The sequence below is a fragment of the Falco peregrinus genome, chromosome 14, assembly GCF_023634155.1.
Source record: "Falco peregrinus isolate bFalPer1 chromosome 14, bFalPer1.pri, whole genome shotgun sequence".
NCBI lineage: Eukaryota > Metazoa > Chordata > Aves > Falconiformes > Falconidae > Falco > Falco peregrinus.
In genome coordinates, this window is record NC_073734.1 from 7,737,714 (window position 1) to 7,755,298 (window position 17,585).

The following is a 17,585-nucleotide window of genomic DNA, read 5'->3' on the forward strand; positions in this document are numbered from 1 at the left end:
GCCATGCTGAGAAATTAACTGACATAATTTATTTAACTGTACATGCTAAGAAGCAAAAATATAGGCAGTATCCTGAAAAGAAGTAACACCTATCAGATAATACCAAACAGATAAAAGTTATCAGGTAATTACCGCAAATTTATCCTTCAAGAACTTCATGCTGCTCACTTTGAAGTTTACTTGGGGAAGTACAGTTTTCAGCTCTCTAAGACTGATACTGTGGAAGAAAAGAAGAAGAAGAAAAAAAAAGATAGCAAAAATGCCACAGTTTGCTATCTCTAGTCAGCTACTAATATATTTTCCATTAACACAAAAATGTGACTATTGAAACATTTTGCGTAGGGCTCATCTCGCATAACATAATCCCTATAAACATCACACCTACATGTCAGCAAGCTAGACTTGTTTTCTAGTTGGTGGGGAGAAATAGGCACTTCAATTAATTTGGGCATCCATATTAGGATGAAGAGAGCCATGCTGCAAAGACACCCATTTCTCTCCATCAATAATTAATCAGATCTAGATGATCAGCTCAAATATAGGTGTTTACACATGGTCAGATGAATTGCAGCCTTTTTTCCATTGTTCCAGTCCCACTGGAATACAGACACAGAAAACATTATACAAAGGATATAACAAACTGATGAGCAGAAACAGAAAATAAAAAGCTCCAGTTTTCATTACCATTATAACCTTCTTCTCCAGCTGTTATTCACTTGGACAGTAAAACTGATTTACAGGAGCAAGACTCTCCCCTTCTGCAACATCCGAACATGACCCCATCCTCCTCTCACAACCAAGTTTTCCCAGAAAGGACTGCCTTCCAGGTCCATTTACACAGACTTGCTGATCCTTCAGAATGTCAAGTAATATACCAGTAACATTTCAAAAACCAAAGTTTTCTAGATAACAGCAAGACCTTTCAAATAAGACATACTTATTCCAAATTTTAAGCAACGCAGTGCTTACATACACCAAATACTCACAAAGATAAATTTATTAATCACTGCAACACCTTCTGGCCACAAATACTTTCTGGCCATACATCAAATCACGTATGATGTATACATCAAACTTCTTCTGTTGAAGTAATACTGTGTATTACAAACAAGCCTGTGAATAGCTTATGTCAAAAACCTCAGTTTCCTTCATATCTTTCAGTTTTCTCATCAACCTCAGATTGTATTCCAGTGCCCTAGGTGTTGCTGCCATAGCATCCTTCACTGCAGATTCAGAGCAGCTGACAGTATTTACTGTGCTTACGATCAGCATGGAAATAGGAGGTTGGGGAATGCTGCTATAGCTCCTTATGAACAGAAGGGTGATCTCTAAAGGAGCTGTGTGTCCAAATGCTTTAAATGTCGATAAGTACAGGTGAGCTGATCTAACAGCTCACTGCTGTTACAAGTAGCAACCCTAAACTCCCCTCCTTGTGCCCCACTCCCTTTTCCTGTTGCTATGGTCCCACTGCTTCCATAGGCCAGCTGTGATGCTTGTTAAACCTTTTGATAATCTGTTTCAACTTGCTATGCAAGCAGAAAACTCTGTGGCTGACAGAGAGCTAGAACAAGTTTCCCACTGGCTTCACGAGGTCACCTCATGCCCATATCAGCATTATAGCCAGAATAGGAAAAGGGGCAGGAGTGCCTGACTAGCAGCATGTAGAGGTGGTAGAGGAAATCAGATTTCATCCATTGAGCAGCACCAAGCTGGTACACCAATTCAGCCATCTCCTGTAGCTCCATTTCAGTCACCTGCTATTCAGCTTGTCTTTGGATAGCAAAGAATGGAAATGAGGTTGCATGTTCCAGGACAGAGTCTCAGACTGGGTATTCTGGGTAGGCACAGATGTGAGGTCTCAATGAGAAAGGTGCAGCATTACAGTGGGACATGTGAAGGGTACAGGGACAAGTCAGAGTGGAAGATGAGAGGAATCCCTGGCAGCAAAAAAGGAAGTGGGGAAAAGTCAAGAGAATGCAGACACAAGATCCATGGGTCCTACTGCCAATGCCCACTAAACATTAATGTGATACCAACAGTAGCCAAGAAAACAAGGCTAGGGTACTTTGTCTTGACTTAAAGTCCAATTCATAAGCCATTAACTCTCTGCAAACACAGGTTCAGAACAGAGCCACTTGAAAGCAACAAAAGCAATCAGCACCTAGACAAAAGTAACACTTCCATTCTACGGTGTCCATACAAGCAGTTAACCTGTGAGATATTCTCATCTCCATTGTGTAGAGAGGGAAAGAAGCAAAGCAAGAAGGAACTTAGCCAAAGTCCATGCCAAAGCCAGATTAGAACTCAGGAAATTCCTGGCCTTCCACCTTGTCGCCAGACCTCTGGAAAAAAACACTACTTTTAGGAGCAAGAATAAGCATTCCATTTGTAGCCTAAACACCAAGCACAAGCAATTTCCTCTGGCCAGGCAAATGCAAGCCAAAACAAAGAGCTGGGACTTCATTACCACTGGAAAAAAACTCAACCTGTGAAACATGACTTGCCTGGAAGCCTAACCTTTACAATTAACCTCCCTAGAAACTGCAACACTAAACACAATGAAACTCAGTCCAAACCCCTTTCCTGAATTTTTTTAAAAGCATGAATCATCTATCAAGAAAACAAAAAACTGCTCTCTCCACAGTGCAAGTCCCCTTGATCTTAACCAGCCTGCCTTGTAGTGATAGAACAACCCTAAAGCAAGAAAAGAAACCTCTTCAGCAGATATATACTGTCAAGCCACAGCTTCTCTATCCCAACATTTGCTTTTGCTTCGTGTTCCCCAACATATCCCCACTGCAGGGCAAGTTTTTCTAAATACATCAGGAGGTATAAGCCAACATCCACTAAAGGATGGTACTTTTCCCTTCACGACACTACCACGTTAGGAAACACTGTTTTGAAATGGTGTCTGCCCACAATGAGGCCAGCTGCACAACGTCACAGGCTATCTATCTGCAGAACGGCACTATTTCCTGCAATAACACAGTCTCATTCACACAATAAGACACAGTCTTTAGGGAAAGGCCTATATCAGAGGAAACGCATGTACTTTTCTACACTGAATTGCACCTTAGAATAAAACACATGCCAGACAAAGAGCAAAATCATGGTAAATAATAGACATGGGGAAGAGGTGTAACATTCTTCTCAGCGTCACATGACTTCTGGCAACTCTAAGGAGAGGTATGCAGCTGAAATCATTTAAAAAAAAAAAAAAAGTCTGCTTTGCTGTACAAAAGCTACAAACCCACATCACACACAGACCTGAAATAAACTGCTAAAAACCATACAAAGCTACACAGCACACTGGGAGCTACAACCCTACAACTTCTTTCACGAAAAGTACCAGGTCAGAGATGATTCTTTGGCTTTGGTCTATTCGACCCCACGTAACCAGGCCAATCACCCAAGAAAAAAAAATGTTTGCCCTTACTCCAAACCATTAACTTTGCTTCTTTCTATATCTATCCTCAACATATCTTCCGTTTCCCACTGTGAAAGCAACTCTTTCATATGGCATTACCCTGTCATACCATTAGTCCTCCTCCTCCTTTCCTCTAATATCCTCAGGTATCTCTGTTATCTCCTCTTCCTCTTAATATTCTGCTCTGTCCTCCTGACTGAATCAAGGGAGGGCTAATAATTTCTGCCCCGGATCTTTAGCAGCCCATGTTGAATCCTGCTTATGCAGCTTCATTGTTACAAATGCCCAAATAAGCTTTTAAAAGCTGATTCTGGTCTGTCTACATCAGAGTGTAGTCCAATGCAAACACGCTTCAGCCATGAAGGAAGAACTGGTGGCACAGCTGCACAAGAAAGCTCACAGCGGGTTACGCAGTCCAAGCTGCTGGGCTCGAGCTGGGCTATGAAAGGGCAAAGACCTCTATAAAACAAACAACCCTGCACACAAACATAAGCATATACAAAGCAAACATACCTGCACAGCTGAGCTAAATCTCTACACAAAGACTGGAAGAAGACAACTCCCTTTCTTCATTCTGGCAGGGTAATAGTAGGCTAAAAGCAAAACTACTTATTTGTCATCATTTGCTTCCTCATTATACCATGTACATGAACATAAGTGAGTGCCATGAACATGTTGCATTTAGCAAAAGACAAGTTCTTAAAGCAAGAGCAAATGCCATTTTCAGAGTACTCATGTTTCACATCTTGGATGTATAATTATTTATTTATTTTCATTCCACATCAGAATCTGCAACAGAAGTTCGCTAAAACCAAACTGAACAAAGAGACAGCTTCTTACCTGTTTCTTCTAGTTTGATCAACAGAATAGATCTGCTTTCTCAGCCAGCTTGTGGAAAAGAGGGGGAAAAAAACCAAAAAACGTTTAATCTAAGAATTATAAAGAAAACACAACCAATTAAATATCAAAATCCATAGATGAAATTCAACAGAAATATTTAAAAGATACATCTCTTAATAATGCAAAAACATTTCCAGTGCAGCACCTAAAGACTCAGCCAGTTTTATAATTGTATTTGTAAATACATACTTTTCTGCTGCTTAATACTGCATTTTAAAGCCACGTAAACAACACAGGAAGGGGAAGGGTGGGCAGGACAGAAAAGAACAAGCAAACAGAAGCTGTAAAAATGTAAGTGGATAAGGCAAGCCAAAATTTCAGCTAATCTAAACTAGAGTAACTCCATCAAGTCAACAACTTATGCCAGCTGAGGCTGCTGGCTCAAATCTATTAGACGCATAAAAATTAAAAACTAGGGCAGAGAAAGAGAGGTTCAGAGAATTTTAAAGACATTCCTCATTAGAGTGTATGCCAGTTTTAGGTGCACAGCAAAATAGTATCAGCAGCATTAATAGTAAATGTGTACACACACACAACTTTGATCTAAAGGATGAGCACAGCATGTCATTATTAAGTTTATCCTCAGTCTCTACAGGAATCACTCTGCTGCACAAACATAGCCTGGAATCCAGGAGCACTCTGTATAGGAGCTTGCTGCAATACCATACAATAGACAAGAATAATTTCTCCCCAAGTAGGTAAAGACAACATCCGTGTCAAAGCCACAGTTTTGTCAAGTAGCAAGCAATGACACAGTATGTCTTCACAGCAGGTAACAGCAGTGACCGCAAACAAAAATGTCAGCTATGATGAGAAGCAATCAGGTACAGAGGCAGCATCAAAAGCTAATCAACTAAACTGGCATTCTGAGTATCAGCAGTTTTGTGTGCAACATCCTCAGAAGCATTAAGCGTGCAGTTGCACCATAATATGGCTGGCTGCTAAGAAGTAATGTTTATTTTCATAAACATTCAAAATAAACATTCAAAAAAATGTTTATTTTCAGCCTGGCTCTCTGAGTCAGTTGATCACATTGCCATACAATGCAATGGGTCCAATAAAAAGCAGAAACCACAAAAGCATGCATTGGAATTATTGGGACACAGGACACATGGACACCTACTAGAGCCACCCCGCTGTAACTACATAAGACATACAAATTTTCCAGGAAGTCAACACACACTTGCAACAGACATTCTTGTGATCGCATTAAAAGAGTGTTGGTTTGTTTTGGTATACAGAACAGGGTAAATTGCAAGTCCGCATTAGTGGATGCAGCACAGTACAATACCAGAACAAGTATATAGCAAAACAGACATGGAGAATTTTCATATGAGCTTTCTGTATCACACACTAACTGGAGAGTAGTTGTTCATAAGGTAACTGGCAGGCACCACTTGTTGCACCTTCAAAAATTTCTTTCAGATTTTCCACTTTCAATTCAAAAACAAATGTTAAGTCTCACAAAGATAAAATATGTCTATATACCTCTCTGTGATTGCAGGTGTGGGAGCGCTCATGACCTCTTGATACAAGATATTCAAGCCACACAACCATTTATCGGCATCATCTTTAGAGTCAGCTGGAAAAAAAAATACTATGAGAAATATCAAAACAAAATCACCACAAAACCAAGACATAATTTGTGATGTTCAAATAAACCCTAGCATACAAAGCTGCCAATTAAACTTTCTCTTTGATAAATCTCATTGAATAGCTTCATGTTGCTAATAAGAAACTGCATGGATCTGGGGGTAGGAGGGTCAATTCTGAAAGTTCTGTGAAAAAATACCTCTTGTTCAAAGTCTGCTTATCAGGGCAGGCAAATTTCAACATCTCAGCAGAAAAAACATAGAACTACTGCTGACCTCCTGTAAGTAACACAATCAAATTCACTTTCTTATCTTCTATCTCCAAAGTGGCAAAAACCCAGGGACCTACATCTCAAGCAACTTGAAGCACATAAGCCAAGAACTCGTTATAGCATAAAACTAGCTCATTATATTCCAAGCAACTACAAGAAAACTGTGAAGTACTGGCTTTTGATGGACATAAGCACCTCCTTTCTCTCCGGATTAGACTTACGCAAGAGGAACAGAAAGGGAGCAATGTACAAAACTGGTGTAGCTCATATAGAACACATTTCAATAGAAGTTAAAAAAAGGTCTAAAATTCCGTACACGGCTTACACTAGAAGCCAGGTACATCTTCCTCCCAACATTAAAAACTGGTTTATCATTGTCTTGGTTTGTTTTAATTGTAGTTTGCCTTTCCATTTCCTAGACCAGCAGAGTCCTCCACATTATTTAACATGATCACATTTGCTAATGCTTCGACCAACAGAACCAAGATGATGAACTGCGTGCTGGGATAGGCTTCCTTCCCCAGGGAATACAATTAAGCTGAAACCAATTCTGTGGGCCTCGGATGAGATGCTATCATTACAGCCTTCAGTTGGGCAAAGTCCATTTGCTTTAGCATTCTGGTTCTGAAATTTCATGATGGCATTCTTCAGTTAAACTAGTCTTGAAAAATTATTTTCACACAGGAGCTGTAATCTCTGCAAATTCTTTTAACTGCCTTCAAAGCAAAACAGTTTCTCAAAAGGTGAAGATTACATTTTATTTAAACACACTTTCAAACAGTGCTTTATCCCCCAAGGATGGAGCTAAAACCCAGCCTCAGCTCCCTATGGAAATGTTTTTCAATTAGTTACAATTTCAGAAAGAACACCCACTACCACTGCCAACCAATTATTCTCCCAAGACAATTCTGCCCTTTATGACAGCTACCGTTCCCTTTAAGTAACAATTATTTTATATTGTTTTAAGAAACCACGACCAAGCACTTTAACAAGGAAAAGGATTTCCCCCTTAATTGAAAGTTGTATAATGTTTTTCTGCAGTTCGGCATTACAGCAATATCTCAATGCACTGAGTGTTTTCCAAGTATTGGCAGAACACTGGCTTTGAGAACTGCCATGGAGGAGGGATGAGGGGTGGTTAATGGAAATCAAACTGAAGTACCTGGCACAGCTGCATTTAAGCACAGCTCCTTACTCAAAGTTTTCACAGGCTTCAGCCAACAATGGTAAAACTTTAAATTTGAAGTTAAAAGCGTATAATAATGGATTAGTCACAAGCAGTCTTTAATTTCCAGTGCATCAGACTGCAAAAAAACTTGTCTTCTAGTACTGCAATCTATTAGCAATTAATTCCATTTTTAAAAAAGGTACTGTTAGCACTAAAACAATTACAAACCACTCCTTTTTTTCTCCCTTTAAGATTCTGCAATGAATTTAATGATTTAAATGAACAAGTGTGTTCCTGCACAGGACAGACAAAACTACCACTCCAAATAAGTCATCTGTATGACTCTAAACCAAGGATCCATCACAAACATTTTAGAAAAGAAATCTCTTTGTAAGCTCCACTACTTAGAAACTGTATTCGGACTGCACTGTAAGAATTTATATCCCTTTTCATTTCAAAGTCTTTGGGTTTGCTACCCTGGATAGCCTCACCTGAAATAAGTGCTGCAACCCTTTCAACAGATACAGGATACAACTTCCCTCTGTTTCACATGGATCTCTTAATTTTCAGTTATCATCTTCCAATACTATTTATGGTGCCCTAGTACTTCTTTAGAAGAGGTTTAGTATTATCAGGTGACATGCACACACGTAACCTCAAACTAGAACTTCATTTTTCCAAATTGGCATTTTCCAGTTGCTAGCAGGTGATAGGAAAGTTTCTGTCATGTATCTGTAGTCTAACTCTTTATGGCTATCGTTTCCAGAACAATTTTGTCCAGACTAAAAATTCAAGGGCAATATTCTGGCCACACTGAAGACAACAGCCAATCCTTTACTGACTTTAAAGAGGACAATGTCACCTCTGCTCTTCAGCACTGAAGACCTTACTAGAGAGATTTAACCAGCAAAAGGCTACCTTACTAGAAATGATTGAGCAAATCAGAAACTACGCTCAAAATGACACGCTATCTGAAGGCAAAACATTACAAATGCAGCAGCAGTTCACAGACATGAAGGGCCAAGTAAAAGGTCTATCTCCAGATTTTAAACAGCTGGTGCGCTTACTCTGAACTGCAGAAGTCAAAACCACAGTATTCTTTGCATTACTGTTCCATCAATGTATTTGATTTGTTCAATCAGTAGGTTTAAAAGAAGAAAAATGTACCTGCTAAGCTTAAGGTGTTGAGGACAAACTGGGTACCATAAAAAATAGTAAAGCAGTGTTCTTCTCTTTGCTTTGCTTTGCAACGCTCAAAGTCCTTCGAATTCTTTCCTGGGCGAATTTCTTTTATTTCCATCAGATCCACTGAAAGGAAACAACATTCAGTCAGTACAACTGCATTTACATTCCAGCAGAGCCATAAACAATAAGATGAACATCTCAAAGCATGCATACATATATAAAACATAAATACACACACATATATAAACTTAAAGATCTTTATTGGGCAAGAAAAACAAATTGCACCAGCTTGCAATCCATGAATCCACAACTAAATATATTACTAACAGACAACAGTAGAGAAAGACCAAAAGAAGAGGAAAAATAACCTGTTGTGTTTTTATCATTTCACTATCATTGATTATCCATGAACAGAGTGTATACATGGGCCTTTTGCGTTACAGAAGACGTAATTTCACAAATGGCATTTACTCTTAAACAAGAAATTTCCAATTGCCGTGGCAACTGTTCAGAGACAAAAAAGAAAAGATACAACTTTTAACTTACCCATCTAAAAATTACACAGCAAATCTTAGATAGTCAGCTAACCTTGTCAGCTACTATAGTCACTGGCACTTGTAAGAAAAATATTTAAAGTAGGAATATAAAGTGAAAAGCCAGCCTAATAATGAAAATGTTTGCGAGTTTTCTCCTGGTCAACTCCAAAGAGATCTCTGTCATTTAACATAACTTATTGTATCACTTTCGACTTCCTGCTTTCTACAGAACACAGGTACATACTAAAGCTCAGCAGAGTAGGAACACTGCACAAGCACACATTTTCAAGTCAACTCCCTTTTTTTAATCAAACCATTGCTACATGGCCTGCATAACAGTAGTGAGACAGCACTGAAATAGAAATATGTGCACTCTCAAGATAAGATACTTATTAGAAAACTGAGGAAGTGGTTTTGTTCTGCTTGTGGACCAGACAAATAAACAGTTCTTCCCACTTCTGGACAGTCTTGACTTACAAGCTACAGAATGAAGAGTGAAGAAAAACATTTCAAGGCTGTTCTTGAAATGTGTTTATCAGACTTAGCAAGATCCAAGGAAAAAGCTGAAGGTTTCTGTCCATGCATTTAAGAACACTGCAATATAAAACCCCCATTTTAAGTGAACACTTCATATGTAACAGAACACAGTAACATAATGAAAAAGCAATGCTGCTGCCAACAGACAGAGAGCTGAACACTGGTTAAACCTTCAGCCTGTGTAGAACTAGGTATCTATGATGCCAACTCGGAAAGGAGGGAGAGACAAACAAGGAAGTTCATCAATGAATTCCTGATAATGGAACACTAATTCATCTTGGAATTTCTTATTCTCTGCAAAGTATCCCAGGCCAAACTTATCAAGCAGACACTGCTTTGTCCCAGACATCAAACAACTTACCTTGGCAAAATAGGACCTTAAAGTTAACTAGAACTAACTGTAGGACACAAGCAACTTAAAATATTTTTTCCAAGTGTAATTATATTCAAGACAGGGTTTTAATGTCTCAACCTCTATGTCTCAGCCACCGTCTCAAACCATGAAAAAAGCTCCTACAATCCATGTGTCTTATTGGCCAAGGCCCCTAAATTTAGATGCAGATTTCTAAAATAAATTAGTGACATGACCATAAATGACCAGCAACCAAAAGCCCCCTACTGTTGACTCTGATCCCCTTTACCATCCAGAGTCTCACCTAGATCCCTAGCGGTGTAGCCAAATATCCATCCCAAAATGCCACCATCTGAAAAATACGATCCAACCCCACCAATTCACGTTAATATCAGCAGAGAAGAATCAGGATGCAGAGATAGAAAGTACCCAAATAAAGTGGGAAGGAGGTTGCATGTCTGCAATAAACAGCTTGGGACTGCACCATGCTGGCTCATTCTAATCATGGACAAGAGCAACCCCAGTAACCCCTTTTGTTTTCCCTTCACCCAACAAATCCCTGCTGAAAAACACAGTTATAACTTCAAAATGAAGCACACCTTTCATTTCAGACTCCTATAAGTCCACACATGTGAACACCGCACCACAAAGACCCATGCAAAATATAAGCTATAAGCAGCGATAAAACAGATTTCACAACCTGCACTGCTGTTATTTCAAGTGGCTCTTACCTCATACTGACCTCTGAAACAAAAACACAAACTTACTCAATGTCTCACTACAGTTCTTTTCCTTGCATTACAACTTTTCAACCCTACCATCCCATTCTACTGTATGAACATATGAGCATATACATACAGCCACAAGGATTTTTGTATGCACAGGTTCCACACTGTTATAACCATATTATTGTTTCTCCAACTGGTCTTTGAAAAAGAGATTAGTATACCCTAGTTGCTAAAAATTCACTAAACAGAGGAACGATTCAGGAAGAGAACACATTTTGGAAAAAAATAAAAAAAGACAAAAAAAGAGAGAGAGAAAATATTTATATAAAACCCCTCAATTTCACAATTTACATTCCTATACTTCTGAGGCAACATATTATATATCCTACAAAATTCTGGCAAGATATCATTACATTTACTTAAATAACATATGAAGCAGATGTACAAAACACAAGTTTTATTAAACATTCTTTAGACTTTTACAAAAAGATATAATACATGTCATGGTTTCAGAAAATGAATAGAAATTACCTGCATATATTTTAATGACCATTATATACCGTAAATATGATGTATTACTCTGTATTTTTGAAAGAAAAGCCAAGGCAGAAAATCAGAGGTTGGGAAAGAGAGATATGCACAGCAAGCATAAATTTTGGTCTTACACTAAGCTCTGCTACCTCCCCAGGCGGTCTGGAGTCACCTGGCACCCTCCACACAATGCCCCCTAAGTCCAGGATGGATGATCCCAACTGAACTGAGAAAGGAACAGGCCAGGAAAAACTGCAACATGTTTCAGACTCAAATCAGTAGATTAACCGTACCAATTTAGCTGTTACACAGTTAACTTTTTATAGCACAATCTGTCACTGAACAATTAAAATGTAACTTTATGCCTGTACCAGAACTACCAGCACAGCACCTAGAACACTCTTTTATCTTCCTAGTGCCTTTAAGTACTAGAGCCTTCCTTCTTCCTAATCCCATGTCCAAACTGCAGAGCTGTATCCTCACCTGGCTTCACGTTCCTGGGACCTGATACACCTGAAAAAAGCACAGACCTGGACATATGCAGCTTGCAGGGTCAGATCAGGTCCAACATGCTTGCAGGTGTGATTCCCATAAAATAGTGGGATTTCCCAGGGAAGTATAAATCAAAGTATGCCCTGTAGAGATGTTGACTCACACCCAGCAAGACAATAAGGACATTCCCAATGTATTCAGTCCCCAGTTTAGCAGTCTAGTGCCACTCTGAAACCCCTACAGTACTAGTTTACATTTCATTCATTCTCTTACGTGGTTATTTCTACAGGTTAAAAGGGACTCCTTGGCAGCCTCATCAGTCAGCTATTGATTCTGACAACTCCCTCAAGCAGCTCTTTAACAAGACTGGACTCCAAGGCACGTTCAATTACCATCCTGTCTCAGGCTCTGATCTGGGCATGCAGTATTTGTGGCAGTTCAGAGCCTGAAGCTGCTCAACTTCAGCTCCTGCTGTTGTGTGTTGTTCAGCAAATCAGTTAATTCAATGGATCATTACACTACTACATAGCTACTTTCCAAAGACTGCACAGATTAATTGCTCAGTGCCTTCCTGAGCGTCTGCTAGAGCTCTTTACTGCCATAAACTTAACAATAAACTTTTGATCCTTGACACCTCCACCGATCTCTATTCAAATGACCTGGCAGTAGTGATCACATTTAGTCACACACTTATAAACTATGAATTGCTGTGACCTGTCCTTCAGTTACACTTAGAGGCAGACAGTAAAACAAAACTTGGATTCTACTACAGCAGGTGCCATGCAAGCTCAGCAGAAGACAAGACATAAGGTAAGCACAGGGAGAAAATGATGTGAACAGGAGAACTGGGGGGGGCACGAATGATAGGGGATGACTGTGATCAAAAAAAAAACCAAAACCCACGCAACACCACTGTGCTCCTCATTCCAGAAGTGAGCAAACCAGCACTGGTATTCAAAGGGGTAAGTTCTGTCTCTGTCCACCCCTGTGCTCAAGCAACACCCACCTGTGGTTGGGAGCACAACCACTCAACACCCAGACAGGCAGTTGGGTGAGGGAACGGCCCCTGCTTAAAACCAGCCAACACTAACAGCAGAACACCTTACGTTAGCTGGAGGCACTCAAGTTTACCATAGGAAGCCGTGTTTGCATAGATCAGCTTTGGTCAAGTCACATAATTTTAGGCTGGAAAGTCACGCAGATTGTATATACATGGGGTAAGTCAAAAAATCTTAGAGGCTGTCAAACTAGCAAGGTATCCTTGACTTAATAAACAGTATAAGCTGAGTTCCACTGAGACTGGCATAATGGACTACAGGGTCTTGTGGGATCAGGCTCCTGACTCAAAAGTCCAAAGTCCCCACGAGTCTTTCAGTGTCTGTGGCCACAAACAATGCTTGGATCAGACCTCAGAGTTATGTGCTTAATGAAGGACAAGAAAAAGCCTACAGAGAGATTCAAAGGAGACTTACAGAGTCAGAAATCAGGCCGTGAACATTATTTATTCAGCAGATATTTTCAGTAATTTTCAAGAAGGCTAAAGGGAAACTATTGGCAATCTTTTGGAGAGGAAAATAAGAGACACTGATCACCTAAGTGCTGTGGACTGAGACACGGGGTGGGCATTCTCTAGATGAATATATTCACATTTTCATTTGTATGTACATATAGCAACATTCTGCACTTCAGAGTTTTCAGAATCCGTAATTTTTTTGAGCAATTTGCATAACAAAATATTCCAAAGAGGGTTTCATCTCAGGAAGGCAGAAACTGCCCCCTGCAACATGAGCTATGTGCAAATGAGCACCCAGCGAGTGAAGAAAGCCTTTAGTATCTTTTTGCAAATGTACTCCAGGGTGGTTAGTGAGGACAATGGCTTTGTTCACACTTCTGGAGAATTAAAAATTAACTACACAAGGTGTGTCTTAACAGGTTGTTTTATTCAGAGCAGCAATGAAACACAGTTCTCATGCAACTCTAAAGGGAACAAGGTGAGGCTTCTCTCAGAGGAGAAAGTCACATGAAAGCAAAAATCTCCTGCCGCGTGACAGTACAGATCGGGCATGGAAAGTAATTCAGCTCACAGAAACAGTGAAATTTAGCGAGAAATTCAGTTGCCCCAGGAAGTCATCACAGGTAAGCCACAAAATTATCTGAAAACACGGTTACAAGGATGGAACATGAGAAATAGTGTGCTGCATCTTGAGAAAGCACACATGACTGGCTTTCCAAGGGGTCCTCTGGGGATTTAGCTGTGTGACTGACATAAGGCTTAGAGAAGCGCACCTTTTAAACCCACAGGTTTTTAAGTAATCAGGTCACACAGAGCTGCCATGTACAGTAACAACAAAATACCATTAAATTAATAACTTCTCACTGGACTGCTCAGCAGAGTAACAACATATTACAGCCCTTCCCAGTTTGCACTCTGAATTCAAGGGGCCCATACATCTCAAATGGCTGTTGGCTTCATACTAAAAATTAAAAGGCACCTTCACCAAATGAGATGAGAATATCCTAACCTTTACATATGTGCCCATAAAAGTTTACATTCTACCCCATGCAACAAAACAAACCAGAAATGTTGCCATGTAAAACTTTGAGGAAAGTGTACCATAGTACCTACATCTCGCTCTCACTTTGAACACAATCACATTGGGGTGCTCAGGTCTATGAAGTTAATTCCATCCCCATTTGCTGGCTGCCCACGACAGGAAGTCTGGTCATTGTAAGTTAGCATTAAGCATTGCTTAACTGAGCTGCTAAAGAGAAGAAATTATTTGAAAACAGCTAAAAGCTACACATGTTCATTTTTTCATTTGACCACAGAAACCAAGCTCTAAATACTCAGCTGAAGACGCACACAAAGATCGCCTGGGGGGATGGATTGCTGAAGCACAGCAACTTCGAAACAGAAAAAAGGTGAATTTTAATGCTCCTTTGAAAAGATACTCCATAAAGTGCAAGATGTAGATTCATTTTTGCAATGACATACAGCTTTTGAAAAGTATTCAGAATACAGAAAGAAAATTACAGAATATGAACTTGAGGTTTTCAATATGAGTTAAGTTTATTAGTTTATTGCTTTATGTCTGAAACAGTAAGGAAATTCAGACAGAAGAAATTCTGTTAGCAAAAAAAAAACCCCTCACTCCTACAAATTAGCAAGGTCAAGTCTAACACTGAAGCCAATGGAAGCCCTCATTTCACATTCCTCAGCAGAATATGTAGATACCATCACTTCTCCCAGAAAGGTACAGATGCTGTAAATGTTTACACCATCTTCTCCAAGGGGAAAAAAAAAAAAAAAAAAAAAAAAAAAAAAGGGTTTCCACCAGACAGGAAGTTCATGTAAGCATTAACAATTCTACTGATTAAATGACTGAGCTATTTAACCTATGGGGAAAAAAAACCCAACATCTATGTTTAAGAATATAAGCCACTTGCATAAATACCCTCTTAGGTGTTAGTTTTTTGTAAGTTTCTCCAATGTATCTGACAGCCAAAAGCATGCACAGAACTAAAAATTGCTCCCTTCAGCAGGTCATTTTAGCAAAGATTTTAAAAGCAAAATTAGCAAATTTTAATTCCAGGGAAAACACACTGCAGGATAAAATTAATAAAATACAACAATAAAGATTAAGAAAGCCACAGCCCTTGTTAGCTAGACTAGCCCCACCTGTACCTAAGTATGTACGTAAGATTGCCATTACATTAAAATATACATCCCTGCATTTCACCTCTCCCCATAAACTGTATGTGGCCTGATCTGGTCCTGTTATCTACATGACTATATTACAGATGCACTGCTTCTCCAATGAGCTTTGATCATTAAATAGCCAGGTGCAACATTTTGCAGAAACTAGTGATTTCTGCTTGGCAACGTAACAATCTGAAAACACAAACACAGTGTAATCTTGCAGTTGAGAAAAAACACAGCAGCTCCCACAGGTTCTAGCTTTATATATAATGTAAATTTACTAATTTAGCTACTTGCTTCCATCCACTCCCTTTCTTAATATATATGTGAAAGATGAAAGTTCAATTTGGTTTTATGTTTTTTTAAAAAAAAAAATCAGGGTTTTTTATTTGTCCAAAAGAGAAGAAATTCTGTAAAATCTCTTTTCAGCAGGAAGAAAATCTCAAGTAAACTTAATCTTTGATAATTCTTTTTTATACATTAGACAAAAGATCAGTAACAATAAATGAACTTGATATGGCAAATGTATTTTAAAAGTAGGCTACGGTCATTTTGTTCTAAAAACTCTGGAAAATCATTACAGGAAAAAAAACAAACCACAGGAGAACAGAGAATGTGAATTTAGCAGTCCAACTCAATCCTAAAATAAAATGTTACACATTTCAATTAAAAATGGAAAAAGGTGTAAGATGGTTCTACTGCATTAATAAAGGTCTAACTGAAGACAAAAGAAATTGTCACTATGTGTTATACTGGGGCATATCATTAGCACCAGAAGTCTCAATTTAAGCCGTCTTTATTCCTCTGCTTCGTAATTTTGCAGTTAACTTCGTTGACAAGAGGTTCCCAAACACAGGTATTTCATTCTCTGAGAAACAGAAAGTTTTCAAAATAAATTAATATTAATACATTATACCCTTTTCTCTTTCAACCTTACCTATACTCTAACCTCTTGGTCTACATACAGAAAGAGTATTTTAACAGCTGATATACGACCTTTTTCTAAACATGGCCCTCCAGCGATTTAAACCTACTTCTTGTTATGCGCTTGCATAACTAAATGATCGCTAGACATTTTTCTCTTCAGTATTTTGCAATAAATCCAAGAAGATCAAAAAAAGATAGGTGATCTTTCTTTTACAAGGATTAAGAGATTAAAATATGGTTTATATCATTTTACCAAAGCAAGTCACCTCTTCACATTAAAAAAAAAATCCTAGGTAATCAAAAAAACAGAAATCATCTTACATCCTCAACAGAATCTTCCTTGAAACGTGCAAACTTATGTTACAGAGAAACACATACTTGTACATTCAAGGAAGGCACCACAGATTGCTTGGAGCATAAATTCTCTTAACTGTGATTCGTCACTTAACACAAGGATTCACGGAATAGTATGCAGAAACTCACATATTTTCCAGTGACTAATCGAACTCTAGTCGCCACAAACTTTCCCTTAATAATTGTCCTTAAAGCACTTCGCATCTGACAAAGAATGAAATATCCATTATGGATCAGCTTCCTGGACATTTACACCTTGCATATACTGGCTCTACAAACTTCAATACCATAATCTCTTTGGGCCCTAATTTATTCACATGCATATAAATGTGTATACCACAATATGAGGAAATTTAGGAGCCTTATTTGGTAGTACTGAAATGCACCCTCAGTCAGCAAACCCCAGGTGATGGGGGGTACTGACAAGCACTTCTCAGTCTTCGCTGCCCCTTCCTTACCCTCTGCCTTTCACTGCAGTACTCCAGTAGTTCCCTCCACCACTATCTCAGCTATGACAGTATACTTGTCTGTGGGCCACTTGGTATCCTAGTGAAGAAACAGCACGGCAGAGTAGCCGATGTGGAGGAAGGAGTGACCCCGGGATACAACACACACCCATAGTGGATCCAACCTGTGACAGTTTGGAGTGGGGAGAAACAGCACGGGGCAGGGGAGCGGGGCGGGGGGGGTGACCCAAGGGCCAGCGTGCAGAGCCATACACAGTTGTAAAGGGTAAACATACAATAAATACACACAGCAGATCCATAAGGAAGAGACACGCTAAGCAACACACTGCGATAAATCATGCTGGTAAGTCACAGCTCCACAGTCATGTATCTAGTATGCATAAGTTAATTTCTACAAGAAAAGTGTCCATTAAGAAT

General features: G+C 39.2%; 1 protein-coding gene across 1 annotated transcript in view; it reads right to left on the bottom strand.

Annotated features, from left to right (window-relative positions):
* Positions 1–17,585, bottom strand: part of PLCG2 (phospholipase C gamma 2) — a 66,107-nt gene that overhangs the window by 35,562 nt on the left and 12,960 nt on the right. The window contains exons 3-6 of the mRNA XM_055819194.1: positions 8,527–8,667; positions 5,816–5,909; positions 4,268–4,315; positions 133–217 (exon numbers count right to left, since the gene is read on the bottom strand). Coding sequence (XP_055675169.1) covers positions 133–217; positions 4,268–4,315; positions 5,816–5,909; positions 8,527–8,667 — 368 coding nt within the window. The remainder of the gene's footprint in view (positions 1–132; positions 218–4,267; positions 4,316–5,815; positions 5,910–8,526; positions 8,668–17,585) is intronic.